General features: G+C 41.0%; 1 protein-coding gene across 3 annotated transcripts in view; it reads left to right on the top strand.

Moving 5' to 3' along the window:
* Positions 1–15,149, top strand: part of slc39a10 (solute carrier family 39 member 10) — a 28,090-nt gene extending 12,941 nt beyond the window's left edge. For 2 of the 3 annotated variants that reach the window (XM_028023435.1, XM_028023434.1), the window contains exons 2-10: positions 2,629–3,684; positions 4,491–4,668; positions 8,136–8,311; positions 8,957–9,142; positions 9,224–9,332; positions 10,083–10,379; positions 10,941–11,021; positions 13,516–13,706; positions 14,426–15,149. In XM_028023435.1, the coding sequence (XP_027879236.1) occupies positions 2,650–3,684; positions 4,491–4,668; positions 8,136–8,311; positions 8,957–9,142; positions 9,224–9,332; positions 10,083–10,379; positions 10,941–11,021; positions 13,516–13,706; positions 14,426–14,578 (2,406 nt within the window). In that variant the 5' untranslated portion in view covers positions 2,629–2,649 and the 3' untranslated portion in view covers positions 14,579–15,149. Of the gene's footprint in view, positions 1–2,186; positions 2,277–2,628; positions 3,685–4,490; positions 4,669–8,135; positions 8,312–8,956; positions 9,143–9,223; positions 9,333–10,082; positions 10,380–10,940; positions 11,022–13,515; positions 13,707–14,425 lie in introns of those variants that run through there. The other variant, XM_028023433.1, reaches the window with a different exon arrangement.
* The last annotated feature ends 325 nt before the right edge of the window (positions 15,150–15,474 follow it).

Genomic DNA, 15,474 nt, shown 5'->3' with positions numbered 1-15,474 from the left:
AGCAGACTGAACACTCTTATTGTCCAGTCTTTGGTAGAAAAGAGAAAAACAATAAATCAGGCAAATGGAAATGATTCAACTCGATTTAATTTATTTTGCAATTAATTTTTTTTTTGCATATTGCGATAAGCATAACCACAGGTCTGGTATAGCCAGTTTTTCTCCCTCATGGGAAAAAATGTTTATCTGGCAAAAGTTTAAGTCGCACTCAAACTTCTTCACTGCGTTCTGTAACTTTAGACGGTTGAGGCTACCGCTAACTTATTGCTAACATACCTTTGCTAGCTAGCTAGCTAGCTTTTTTGCATCTGTCATGGTTAAGTGGAAATTCATCGCCTGTTGGATGGATGAAGTTCATGTTTTTCTGTGGAGATACAGGTCTTAGAAAGTTTTAAATTTATATGTTCAAATTTCATGTCAACATTTTTCTAAGACAAGAACACAGATGGCCGCTGGTGAAGTGCCCTAACCTCCCTACTCCTAGACTTGGTACAACATTGTTGCGTGTGATGATGGGTTGTGATGTTGCAGTCGTTGCCCAGTGTTTGGTTTCTGAATGTTTGTCCAGATTCAGATTTATTTGTTAGTTTGTGTAGAGTGAGAAATCGATGCTGCTAAATATTGATGGTCTAGTTGGTGTTGAAACTTGACTGTGAGATGAGGATGAAACATCTTCCTCTTTGTTTTTAACAGTCCTGAGGCAGGAGAGCTCCGCGATAAACTTAGTTAACAAGCTGGCGGCCTAAAAGTGTGTGTGTGTGAGTGTGTGTGTGTGTGCTGCCTCACCTCTTCATCTAACCTCCCTTTATTTCCCTCTCTCCATGCCACCCACGGGCCTCGGCAGAGACCTTATGAGGATCATTTGACTGGAATCATATTGCTGCTTCAGGCTTTTTAAAGTGGGAGAAAACAAGCAATTTGTTTCTCAATCCTCTGTGGAGTTTGTTGGGCTGCAGAACGTTGGATCTGTTATTCCAACATGAGAGGTGCTGCAGCTTTGAAAGTACTGTTTGTCTACAAGCTTGTTATCTTAATTCTCCTGCTGGATCCATGAAATTTTGCTTTGGAGACTCACCATCCTGCAGTGCGTTGGAGTTAAGTGCAGCACTGGATCAGTGTGTCACTGCATTAGTGTGTCAGTGTTTCAGCGAGTCACTTTATCAGGGAGGCGATTTATTACTGAGTTAGCGTGTCAGCGATTCATTGAGTAGCTACATCAGTGAGTAATAGTTTGGTGAGTCAGCTGTGTTTGCTCTGCTTTAATCCAACGCCAGTTTGTTTGTCTAGAACACAGGTGTCAAACTCCAGGCCTCGAGGGCCGATGTCCTGCAGGTTTTAGATGTGCCACAGGTACAAACCACTGGAATGAAATGGCTTAATTGCCTCCTCCTGTGTAGATAAGTTTTCCAGAGCCTTGCTAATGACCTAATTATTCTATTCAGGTGTGGTGCAGCAGAGGCACGTCTAAAAGTTGCAGGACAGCGGCCCTCGAGGACTGGAGTTTGACACCCCTGGTTTAGAAAGTCTGGTGTGAACCCGTAATGGGACCAAATAAGTGAACTCTGGTCCGCCTATAAGCCTTGGTGGATGTTTGGTTGAAGTGAACTCTGGTGCCGTTTGAATGAGTATGTGAACACTCCAAAAGCAGAAATCTGTGACAGCATGTTGGGGCCATAGTGGATAGAAAAATAAAGAATGAGTAGAAGATTTCTGCCAAAAAACTCAGAAATTTTCAGGAAAAAAATCTGAAATTTCTGAGCCCCAAAAGCTGGAAATTTGCTAGGAAAAGAACTCAGAAATTTTGAGATTAATCTTGGAAATTTTAATTTGTAAAGTCAAAACATTTGCTAGAATAAACACAGAAATTTGTAAGCTCAGACATTTTCTAGAAAAAGCTTGGAAATTTGGAGTTTATTTTAAAAGTTTAGCATTTTTTACTTTTAAAACCTTGAACATTTCTCCTTTTTTTCTTGAAAATTTCTCAGATTAATATAAAAAAAGTTTTTTGGTGGAAGTTTTTTTCCCCATCTACAATGGCGCTAATACTCCGTTGTAGAAAGCGAACTTTGGCTCAAGGCATTCTGGGTAAATACAACCAAACCAAATGCTCATGTCAAGCGCTTGCTCAAGACTTGGCTCATGGCTTTTTACCAAAGACGATCGCTAAAATCTTACAAATTAATTTTTGATTACATTTTGTGATGAAGGAAGTTTCACTCAGCGTTTTCTTCAGACTGTCGTTTCCTTCAGTGGTTCTTGGTGCAGCGCCCCCACAGGTGAGGAGGGGAATAGATTTTTCAAAATATTTTGTTGGTTTCACTCAGTTTATTGTGAAAGAGAACCAAGCAGCCGAAAATGTAACAAATGTTGCAACTTTGGTCCCTAATTGAACCGAGTCTACCTGACGATCAGGTGTGAACCAGTTTTCAGTGTTCCAGTGAGTCTGTAGCTCTGTAGTTCATTGTTTTGGTGTGAAGCGTGTCATCGTGTCTGTCCCTGAATAAACATTTCAGTGACTTGGTGTTTTAGCTTGTTGGTGTTTTAGTGAATTATTACCTCTGAATTTAATTTCAGTTTTGCCTCGTTAGGCGCCTCTGTGGTTATTAAGTGACTCTGTTTTTGTTGCAGGGGACCAATAACGAGGACACAATGCGAGTGCACGTACACACCAAATTCTGCTTCCTGTGCGTTCTCACCTTCATCTTCCATCACTGCAACCATTGCCACGCGGACGGACATGACCACCCAGCCGTCGGACATCAGCACAACGACCGGCAGATCTCCGAGGCTCCGTATGTCCGAGCCACCACCAAGTCCGACGCTCAAGAAGGGGGACCTCTAGAGGAAGAGCAGCATTTCTACATCCAGAAGCTGTTCAGTCACTACGGACAGAAAGACCGCTTGGACTTCCAGGGCTTCCAGAGTCTCCTGATGAGTCTGGGTTTAGGTGAAGTGAAGTTGGTAGGTGTGGATCATGAAGATCTGGGTCATGACCATGTAACCCACCTTGACCTGCTGGACGTTCAGGAAGGGCTTCACTCACACTCATCCTCTAGCGACGGCCACAATCATGACCATCACAATCATGACCATCACAATCATGACCATCACAGTCATGACCATCACAGTCATGACCATCACAGTCATGACCATCACAGTCATGATCATCACAGTCATGATCATCACAGTCATGACCATCATGACCACAAGTCCCGTCCTCCACAAACAGAACAGGTTCCCACACGATGCAGCCACACCACTCCTTCCAGTGCGCCTACTGGTGAGCCGAGTCGGAACCAGGAACAGTCTGATCATGATAGGCGTGGTTACAACCGGGATGAGGACCACCCACACCAGCAAACAGAGGTACAGGCCAGCCGCAAACATCTGACCTCTGTGCATCGTGACCACAGAAACCACAGCCATGACCGACACAATCACACCGATGGACAGCTGGAGCCGCCTGTCGGTCCGACGCAAAATCCAGCCAGGAGGACCAGGAGGCCGGGAAAGGTCAGAGGCCAGCGGAGGCCCAACAAGTTACCGACACCTGAAACACCCCAATCTGGTGGTCATGACCACGCTCATAAAGACAAGAGAGAGGCTCCAGGTGTGGCTGCTGCAGTTCCAGCTTCACCAGTGCTTACAGAACATCCAGGTGGAATGACACACCAGCATGAGAAGGTAGGACCTCACCTGATTGATTTACTGATCACTAATTATTCAGAAATCATTTTTGGATGCTCCTGTTTTTGTCTTTCTACTCCCTAAAACGTTAGCTGATATGATTCTGGTATTTAGGGCTGAAACGATTAATCATGAATAATCATGAATAATCGTGATTGGTCGATTATTAAAATAATCAAATTAAGTCAGCAAATTATTTAAATACTTGATTAATCCAGATTAATTTGATTAAATAAGTTGACAATTATTTAAATAATTGATTAATCATTATTAATTTGATTACCTCTGATTAATCATGAATGATCATGATTAATTGATGATTAAAATAATCAAATCACTGAAATACTTGATTAATCAATTACTAAAATTAGTTGATTATTTCAGTGATTGATTAATCATGATTGAACATGATTAATCAATTATTCAAATAATCGTCAACTCATTTAGTAATCGATTAATTGTTAACTGGAGTATTAATTGGTTACTCAGTTAGTTGGTAATTTAGATTATGAATATTATTATGTTTTCTTTCATGATGCATTTCCTTACCAGTGATGTCACTCACCATCACCAAAACTACATTTTAATGGTGTATAATTCATTAGTATAGTATCATATGTATCTATGCTTTTCAGTTATGAATAAAACTATATTTAGTATTTCTATTAAGGGTATTTTGCAAGATAAACGATGAACACTTCACCAGGTTCAAATTCTGTTAAAAATAATCTATTAATCGATTTAATTAGATTACTAAAGTAGTCATTAGTTTTCTTCCTTTTTAACTCTTTCCACCTGCCCAGTGTTTGAACCTGACTCAGCTCCTCACCGACTACGGCCTGCATCCCGACTCGGTCATCTCCCCCAGCGAGTTCACCTACCTGTGCCCCGCCCTGCTCTACCAGATAGACAGGCGCCTCTGCATCCGCCATTTCCATCAGGTGGAGGTGGAGCAGGAAGCCCTGGAGCCCATCAGTTCTGGTAAGCAGCCAATCATCGACCCGGCCCACTGAGGAGGCAACAGCCGACCTCTGAGGAGAACAGTAAAGGAGCTCTGATTAATGCTGATCGGATGGTCCGATGTGCAAAAAAACAATCAGGCATAAAATTACACTTGAAAAATCCAGAAGAAATTCTTCTGGATCATAATGAAAGTTTTGTTTCACGGTTTGCTCCTTTATTAAAAGATTTAGCTGTAATGGCGGTTTCTGTGTTTACATTGTGGCAGAAGGAGCAGATATAAGGAAAGTGACTTGGAGTGGTGACCTTCTTTGGGGATTTATTAGCCTTTAAAACAGGAAAGTTCAGCGTTACACAGTTAATGAGTAACAAGTTCCAGAAATAAGACCATAAACATTTTATACCGATAAGACCAGTACCAGTAATCACCTGATTAAGCCATTTATTAAGAACGTACGCAGCCTACAGTTGCGTTAAATGAAATGTTTCTGGTATTATCCTGGAAGTTGTGAAACCGTCACTGTAAACACTGAGCAGCTTGGTGAGTGGAGGGGTCAGAAAATGTCCCGCTCAGACTAATTCAATGAGAATTAGTGCTTAAAAGGTCTGCTTCCTCCATTTCAGCTGCAATAATTTAACTTTAAAGATGTTTTTCTTCTTCCCGGACGGAATAAAGTTCAATTATTAAACATGGAGGAACCTGCGTCACATGAGCCCCATGCTGCCGCTCATAATAGTCATAAAAATGGAAATGATGACGGTAAAACAAGTCAAAAGGGCAGCGATGGCTCCTCATTAGAGGGAAACTAGAGGCGCTAGACATCAGGAAGCGCTGCGGCGCTGCCTCTCATCTACCTCCTGCTGGCCTTCATGGGGAGCTTCCCCCCCCTGCCGCCGCCGCCGCTCACACCTTCTCTTCGCCGAGCCAATTAGGACGCCGTCGGCCATTTCTATGTGTAATTGGAGAGAAGCCTTCGTCTTCTCTCCTTTGTTGCTGCGCCGCAGCGCCACACCTGCATTAAGGTAACGAGCTGCGTGAGCGTGAGGGAGCGGCGGCGACGCACCGCCCGGCTGATGTACAGCCGCCGCTCAGGGCGGCGAAGCTCCAACAGCGACAAATGGGAACGCAGCGAGCTGTGAAACCGTTTCCCTGTACGGCGCGGGAAAACAGGAAAACATGAGAGAGAAGGTTATCTGTGATGTTTGTCCTCCATAATGATTCGTCTGCATGATATTTACATCCTGAAAACTGCAGCTTAGACTGACAACACTATGTCTCTTTTCTTTCTTTGTTTTTTGTTTCTTCTGATTGTTTTCTTTTATTTACTTTTTTTTAGCTTATTTTTTTCTTGCATCATTTTCTTTTTCCTTTTTTATTTTTCTTTCTTTCTGTCTTTCTTTTCCTCTTTTTCTCTCTTTTCCAATGTTTCTTTTTCTTTTTTCCCCCTTTTTTTGTTTTGTTCTTTTTGTCTGTTTTCTTTATCTCATATTCTTTCTTTCTTTTAGATTTCTATTGTTTCTTTAGCTTTCTTTGTTTGTTCTCTCGCTCTCTTCCTGCCGCCAGGCTCTAAACCAGGGGTCTCAAACTCCAGTCCTGCAACTTTTAGATGTGCCTCTGCTGCACCACACCTGAACAGAATAATTAGGTCATTAGGCTCTGGAAAACTTATCTACACAAGAAGGAGGTCATTAAGTCATTTCATTCCAGTGTTTTGTACCTGTGCCACATCACAACTGAAGTTAACATAATTACTTTATTGTGCTATCAAATGCCACTATGTTACTGGAAAATACATAATATTGCCCCTTTAAAAACTTGTGGGAATTGATAAAAATTAACCAACGTATGATAAACACTACTATAACTAACAAAAACTAAACTGAAACTAAACAGTATCTAACTAATAATATCTAATTGATAGTAGCAAACACACAAAAAAACTAATTAAAACTAATTGAACAAAACAACACTAAACTATAATGAAAAACCCAGAATTATTGTAACCCTGGGGAGGAGCCGTCATGCAGAACTGATCAGCCAATCAGATGCTGACTTAATGCCACACTAAGAAAAATGTATGCTATTATTTCTTCTAGTGTTTTTAATAAGAAAGGGAGAGCAGGTATGTCAGCAAAAACTACTTCCAGTGTTTGTGTTAGTATTTTCAGCCATCAAATGCAACATTAAATATAAACTTAATAAGCATTATTTTCTAACGCTGTGCGGTTTTAAGCTGTGATTCAGGTTTTCTTTGCCTCTAGGTAAAGTTTAACTCACCATCAAAATGTTTGTAGTTAAATCTGAGAATAATCCTTTGCTGAAGCAGACGGAGCTGCAGTCTGTTTTAGTTTTGGTTAAAGCTGATTCTAAAGGACGAACTCCTGCGCTGGTTTTTACGACGCTGCGTCTGGAGTTACGGCCGCAGCGCTCCGCCGGGTTTATGAGCTTCAGCTGAGCCGCCTGGGACTCCACGCGCCTCCAGAACTCACCTGTCCTCGGCGCCGCTCTCATTTACTGCAGTACAGATGAACGTAACGGGAATCCAGAACAAACGTTGGACCGAGTGTGAACCAGTAAAACTGCTGCAGTAACTGGTTTAAATGGTTTAACTGGTTTGGATTTGAGATTCGAGTTAATTCCAGTTCCTCGGGTGAATGTGAGCGTTGCTATGGCAACCAGCATAGACTCGCCGTGACGTTCAATTTCATCCGACATTAAACTTTTGGTCGTCTCCGAGGAGAGGGTCACAAACGTTTCTCACCCACGACTCGGTCGGCATGGCAACAGCCGACAGGCGGGGGACACGTTAAATAATATTGTCTTTCTTTTTTTCTCTCTCGCTTTCTTTCTTTCCTTCTTTCTTTGTCTTTGTCTCTGTTTGCTTCTCTCTTTCTTTCTGTATGTCTTTTGTTTCTTTGTTTCTGCCACTGCAGTGACTCCCCCCAGAGGGGGGCCAAAGGGGACCATTGCCCCAATCAGAAAATCATGTTCAATTCATACAAAGGCATAAAGAGTCATATTCAATCAAAACATAAATGTAGAACCCAATAAATTATATATAATGAATTAATTACATACACATTAACATGTTACAAATTTTAGTGCACTTTATTTATTTATTTATTTTTTTTACATCCAAAAGTCTGGAGCCAGAACCTTCGTTTTGTGTTGCTCTTAGACACATAAATCTGACGCACAAAATACCTGCTGAAAGCTTGTCAATTTTCAAAACCCACTTTTAATCTGATAAATGAGTTTTATTGGAGCACATATTACAGTTTATCTGCAGTTGGTAGAGTTGATGATTTAATGACCTAAATAACATTGAAAACAATAAATATCTCTGTTGTTGAGCTGACGTGTCTATTTATCCGATAATTTAGCAGCAAAAAGTGTTTTCTGAGTTGAAAATGTTGCTTATTTTGTTGATGTATTGATAATATGTGAATGTTTACAGCCGGTGTTTTCTGATTGGTGGTCTGTGCAGTGTGGGTGTGGATCTGGGGCTTCGTCTCCATCACCATCATCAGCCTGCTGTCCCTTCTGGGGGTCGTTCTCGTCCCCATCCTCAAGCAGTCCTGCTTCAAGTTCCTGCTCACCTTCCTGGTGGCGCTGGCGGTGGGAACGCTCAGCGGAGACGCTCTCCTTCATCTGCTGCCTCACGTGAGTTCAGCCCGACCCGAAAACTCACGACATCCGGCTGGAATGAAAACCTTCTGGGTCACAAAGACTGGATCCAAACAGCAGCTGAATAAAATTAAAAGGCTCAGAGCTTTTAGTGGAGCTGCTAATAGTGGAGCTAATTTTTGACTTAGCGCTTTTACCAACTAATATTTAGCAAAATGTTAGGCTCTTAGCATTGCTAAATGTTAGTTAGGGTTAGTAACCTTGTGATTATGACTTTTATTCTCATAATTCTACTTTAAAATGCCTAAGAATGAATTTAAAACCCATAATTCAGACTTATTTTCATAATTATTACTTTAAAATTTTAATTAAAACATAAATTTTTTATTTAAAACTTTAATTATTATGATTATCACTTTAAAGCTCATAATTATGACTTCCTTTGGCGTTTTTTTAACTTGTCTTTTCTGCTTGAAATGGGCTTTACTGTTATTGTGACCTCATAACTGTTGACAGAGTATATTCTGCATAGAAAACATTGGTATCATTTGGACCAAACTCTGGAACAACCTGCAGGATATTTAAAAGTTTATTTTCTGGAACTTTTTTAGTCATTTTTTTCATCTAAAAATAGAAAAATAACGCCAACGCCGTGTAATCCGTCTGGTCTTCTCTCTGCAGTCTCAGGGCCATCACGACCACGACCACAGCCAGCACGACCACAGCCAGCACGGCGCCGGCGCCGATACCGATCTGCTCACGGCCTTCGACGGCGTGTGGAAGGGCCTGACTGCGCTGGCCGGCATCTACCTCCTCTTCATCATTGAGCATTGCATCGGGATGTTCAAGCATCACAGAGACAAGAGGGTGAGATGGGTCGGCCAATCAGAACCGACGATCAGAACCGCCCATCAGAACCGCCTCATACCCGCTGTCGTTTCCCCGCAGGAGCTGAGGAGGCAGCACCAGGAGAGGAACATCGGCAGGAAGCTGTCGGACCATCAGCTGAGCCGCCGCTCCGACGCAGAATGGCTGAACCTGAAGCCGCTGGCAGAAGGTGAGAACGGGGTGTACAAACTTTATCACATCGGCCAAAAGGCGAGAACGGGGTGTACAAACTTTATCACAGTGGCCAAAAGGCAAGAACGGGGTGTACAAACTTTATCACAGCAGCCAAAAGGCAAGAACGGGGTGTACAAACTTTATCACGGCGGCCAAAAGGCAAGAACGGGGTGTACAAACTTTATCACGGCGGCCAAAAGGCAAGAACGGGGTGTACAAACTTTATCACAGCGGCCAAAAGGCAAGAACGGGGTGTACAAACTTTATCACGGCGGCCAAAAGGCAAGAACAGGGTGTACAAACTTTATCACAGCGGCCAAAATGAGGAGTCAGGATTACTTCAGCGTAAAAGTAATGTAATTACTAAGCAAATAAAAACAAGGAAATTATGAGATGTAATAATATGAGAATAAAGTCGGAATAATAAAACTTTGTTTACATATGATTTCAACTTTATGTTCATACTTTTACGACTTTATTCTCGTTATATTATGACATTATGTCTCATAGTTGAACTTTATACATGTAATTCAGTTTATTTTTTATTAGCGTAGCTTAATTCTCCGTCGTAGTAAATCGTGTTATAGCTAAAATTTGAATGTGTTTTGAATGGTTGTCTGATTAAGTGATTTAAAACTAAACACTCTCAGCTGAGGTGCCACATATGGCCCACGCGCCCCAGGTTTAGACACTCAGGTCCATGTTTCTGCTTCCTGGTTGTAACGTTTCCTCCTCTGTCGTTCAGACCCGGAGAGCTCCGCCGTTTCCTGCGACAACGCGCACAACGACACGCAGCTCAGCGAGCTGCAGCCGCCCGACTCCCCCACCACCAAAAAGCCGCTGGCGCCCGCGGGCGCCAGGCAGGACCGGCCGGCGCCCGGCACGGACGGAGGCCGCAAGGCCCGCAAACACGGACACGGACACTCCCACGGAGGGAACTGCCACTCGGACCAGGAGATGAAGGACGCCGGCATCGCCAGCATCGCCTGGATGGTCATCATGGGAGACGGGATGCACAACTTCAGCGACGGCCTGGCGATCGGTGGGAGACGCAGAGACACCATCAAAACAAACAAACGCACAGCTGGCAGCGCCAACATTTTAACACATCATCCTCACACTATTACAACTTTATTTTCATATTATTATGACTTTATTCTTGTAATATTAGACTTTTTCCACATATTATTTTAACTTTATTCTTGCTTTAGGTTTATTTAAAATCTTTTGACTTTATTCTTTTAACACCAAGACTTTATTGTCCTTTTATAACGTCATTCACATATCATTAAGACTTTTTTTCTTTTCTCGTCACTTACTTTTTGTACTATTATTTTGTCACGATATTATGACTTTTATTCTTATAATACAATTTTCTGACTTTTTTCACGTATTATTGCGACTTTTCTCGTATTGAGGTGCCGACAGCGGCTTGTTTTTAAAGCACTTTAAATAGCAGCAAAACATAAAGTTTAAATGGAAATAACAGATTATTGACTCAGTAGACTGAAATGATGAAAATTGTAAATTTTTTTGTTGGTTTTGGTGATTTTTATTTTTTCTTTATGTGAAGTTTGACTGAAACTTGTGTTTTGCGGTGCAGGCGCGGCGTTCAGCTCCAACATAACGGGAGGCATCAGCACGTCTGTGGCCGTCTTCTGCCATGAACTACCTCATGAACTCGGTGAGTTCAAAATAATCAGAAATGATCGATTAGATATTCCTGCTGGGAGATCAATCGATTTCACCCACTAATCAGATTTTTGGTTGTTGGAGATTTATTTTTTGGAAAATCTGGATTTTGTCTCACCAAGAACTGCTTGGGTTCATCTTGTTTTACAGCTTCTACTAAAGACATAAAATTATGAGAAAATAGTGGTAATATTGAAACAAAAGGTCATACAGGAAATGTAATATTATGAGAATAAGTGGTAGAGCAGCAATTTGAAATAATGTGAGAATAAAGTTGTTTAACAAAAAGTCAAAATATAAGAATAAAATTGTTATAATACAAGAAATAAGTCAGAATAATACAAGAAGTCATAATATTGCAACAAAAAAATTATATAAAAATTGTCATATGATGAGAATAATAAGTTGTACAATAGTAAGTTGATATAATGCAAGAATAAAGTTGTAAGATAAAAAGTCATAATATAAGAACAAAGTTGTAATAATATGAGAATAAACTCATAATATTAGAATAAAGTAATTAATTTATGATAACTTCAACACAAAAAATAAAATTAAAAACAAGAAATGTTGAGTGTTTTGTGAATCTTTCCTTTGCTTTTTTTCTTGTAACTTTAAAATGTTTTTTTTTTTCCTGGTAAAATTACATCGTTATTCTGGTACTCTGGTCGCATAACTCAGAATAGGAACGATTAAAAAAATGTTTAAAATATGTAATTCCTATTTTAGAAAAGAAAGCAACAAATAGAAACCTTAGAGGAGCTGATGTGTGTTTCTCATCGCCTTTATCTGCTTTTAGTCAGTAAATATGATCTGGACGCCGTAGAAACGTGTTGAGCTTCCAGACGTCCAGAATTCGCTCTTCGGTTTCCTGTAGAGGCTCATCAGACGCGTCGCTTCGAGAGCGGCTCGTCTTCCCGCGTCTGGGCGGGAAGACGCCATCACGGCGCTGAGGGCTCTTCAGCCGCACATGGAGAAGCTAATTTGGCAGTGACGGGTGTGTTAATTGCGGTAGACGATGCGGCGGCGGCGTGTCTGAGGCAGGAGGAAGTGGAAGTGAGGAAGAGCGCGAGCCGGCGCTCTTCCTCCTGATTGATGAACGAGAGCAGAGCGATAATGTATTCATCGCGGTAATTAGCGAGGAAAAGAGGACGCTGTTACAGGAAATGTAGGCCAACCCCCCACCTCCAAATCCAGGGCGTTTCCACGGAAACTCGGCCGCTCCTCGCGTTTGGGCCGGCGATGATTGAAGAGGCTAGACGCTGCGGCGGCGCGCAATCACAGAATCACAGAGAAAAACTCCAGACGGATCCAAATATCAGAAATACCAGAACCTTCCCGGGTTTTAGTGATTTTGCTGCCTAAAATCACCTTTTAAAGTTTTATTTTCGCTTTAAAGAAGTTGAAATTGTTGCATATAAACTTCCCAAAAATATAGGATTTTAACATAATTCATATTTAAAGGGGAAATAATATTTCTTAGTAGCTTCTTGATATAGCTGCCATAACTTACAACAAATCAGATCCTGAGGAGATATTAAGTGCCAAAGATTAACTCCATGTTGGTCATTCATGTTAGCATAGGGCTGAACAAGATGGCTGAAAAACTTATAGCAATATAAACGTTTCATATTAGCTGGTATTAATAATTATTGATTATTTTTTGTTTTAATGATCTGAAATTCTGCCAAACTGAAAACAGTTTTATCCAGTTTTTACTCCACTAAGCTGTTTTTTATTTTTAAGCCGTCTTAAGGCGCAATGGGGAAACTTTGCCAAGTTACCCAGCAGGTCGTTGCTAGGTAACCAAAGTTAGGGGGAACTTGAAACTGCTTATTACCCAGCAGGTCGTTGCTAGGCAACCAGAGACTGAGTTGATTCCACCCACTTAGCTTAGCCAGCCGCTGATCGGTTGAGTTTCCTCTGCCCACATCTCCCAGAATGCCTTGCGGTTCTGGATCTGAACTTTTTGAAACGGCTGAATATGTTATCACAAGTATTATCTATTGATATTGATCAACTATTGATCACGATAGATATTTTTATTGATTTATTGCCCAGCAGTAAATTAGCATGAACTGTTTTCGCAGTGTAAGTAAATCCCACCAGGAAGTTGCCGCGTTGCAATCGCAACTATTGGTGCTACTTCACTCATCATTTGCTAACTTTCCATGGACTTGCAATTTTCACAAGTCAGTGCAACTTTTCCACAAATCTGATCTAGTCTAAGCTGATCTAATATCACCCAGGACAAAAGATCAGGGCCACTGAAAGAAAAAAAAATTAATTTGGACTTCAGTCTCAGAATGTCTGAAATGTTTAGTCTGATTTAGCTTCAGACAGCGAGGAAAAAATGTGTTTATGTTTTTATTTGGTCTATATAAATATCTGGTTTCAACCGTGTATAAATGTTCACAGAAAGTGACATATTTTCAGCTGTGACTGGTAGTTTATCTGGTAGTTTGACTGGTTATTTGTGGTTCCAGGGGACTTTGCGGTCCTGCTGAAGGCCGGCATGTCGGTGAAACAGGCCATCGTCTACAACCTGCTGTCCGCCCTCATGGCGTACGTCGGCATGGTGATCGGCACCGCCGTGGGCCAGTACACGCACAGCGTCACCAACTGGATCTTCGCCGTCACCGCCGGCATGTTCCTCTATGTGGCGCTGGTGGACATGGTAAGGTCACTCTGACCTCTGACCTCGAACCGGGGTTATTATAGTTTTCATTAGAGTTTAGTTTTATTTATTTGTGACATTTTGATTGTCTAATTTTGTTTGTTTTTATAAATGTTTTGAGTGTGTTTTCTAGTTTTTATTAGTTATTGCTTAGTTACGGTTTAGTTATTAGTTAAGTATTACTTAGTTTCAGTTTAGTTTTTTAGTTTAGTTAAATATTGTAAATAATAGATTCATAAACACAAATATGAAGGATGTTATACCTATAATTTTAGTATGTTTTTAGTTTGATAAAGACACAATATAGTTCCAGTTAGTTATAGTTTTATTTATTTCAGTTAATAAAATTGGTTTCATTATTTCATTAGTTAGCTATAATAATCCTGGAGAGGAGCCGTCATGCAGAACTCATCAGCCAATCAGATGCTGAGTTACTGAGAGTATCTGATTGGTTGATTAGAGTAGCAGAATGTAGCTATATGCTGTTACATGATGCTATATGCTGCAATGTGATGCTACATGATGCTACACGATGCTACGTGTTGCTATATGCTGTTACATGATGCTATATGCTGCAATGTGATGTTACATGCTGCTACACGATGCTACGTGTTGCTACATGATGCTACGTGTTGCTACACAATGTTACATGCTGCTACGTGTTGCTACGTGATGTATAAAATGGATGCCATCATTCTGACGGTTGTTGTCGTCCCCAGCTGCCGGAGATGCTGCACGGTGACAGCGAGGAGCACAAGCGCTGCCACCTGGGCCACTTCGTCCTGCAGAACGTCGGCATGCTGACCGGCTTCGCCATTATGCTGCTAATCGCCATCTTTGAGGACCGCATCGTGTTCGACTTCGGCTTCTAGCGGCCGGACGAGCCTGCGTCCATCCTGCATGCGCTCCGTTCGTCTGCGTGTCGCGTCGTGCTGCTAGCGATGTTTACGAAGCACGTCTTGTCCTTCGTCGAGTCCCACCTGCTGATGTCATCACTGCGTCCTGACGGGAACAGAAACATTCCTCCGCACAATATGTCGTGTTTTTACGTCGTCTGGGTTTGTAGGGAACCTGGATCGGTAGAGTAGCCGCCAAACAGGGCTGGGCGATAAATTCAATTCACCCTTGAGTCGGTTTCTTGGTTTATGAAGAGTATTTTTTGGAAAATCTGGATTTTTTTCCACCAATACATCCTTTGCTTCCAGAGTTCAGTGGACATTTTGTTTCGAAATCATTTTTTACAGCTTCTGTTTTTCTGGACTACACTTGATTTTAGTTTTAAATTATGAGAATAAGTATGTACAACAATAGTTAAATAATACATTAAAGACGCAAGAATAACGTTGTAAAATTACCAGAATATGTTTGTGATATTAGGAAAATAAAGTCGTAATTTTATGAGAACTCCAATTTGAGGAATAAACAAACATAATATTTGCTGAGCATCTTGTGAAGTTATACTTTTGTATCAGTAAAAGAAACATTTTTCAACTCATCAGCATCAAATTATTATCAGTAGCAGGACTTTGAAACAATTGTGCAACTGAGTTTATTTCAAATAAAGGACAAAATAAACTGAACTTGATCATGTTAAAACCTTTTTCCTTGAAATTTTAACAAGTTTTTCTGGTAAAATTGCGTCTTTATCTGCTATTATGACTTTATTCTCAAAGCCCAGCTCTCACAGAAAAAATTAACTTTTTGAAAATATTTTCTTCTGTCCTTCAGAAAAAAAAGGGAGCAAAAAAATCTGTTAAACTTGGATCTG

Source organism: Xiphophorus couchianus, chromosome 7, assembly GCF_001444195.1.
Source record: "Xiphophorus couchianus chromosome 7, X_couchianus-1.0, whole genome shotgun sequence".
Classification (NCBI taxonomy): domain Eukaryota; kingdom Metazoa; phylum Chordata; class Actinopteri; order Cyprinodontiformes; family Poeciliidae; genus Xiphophorus; species Xiphophorus couchianus.
This window is presented reverse-complemented; position numbering and strand designations above follow the sequence as displayed.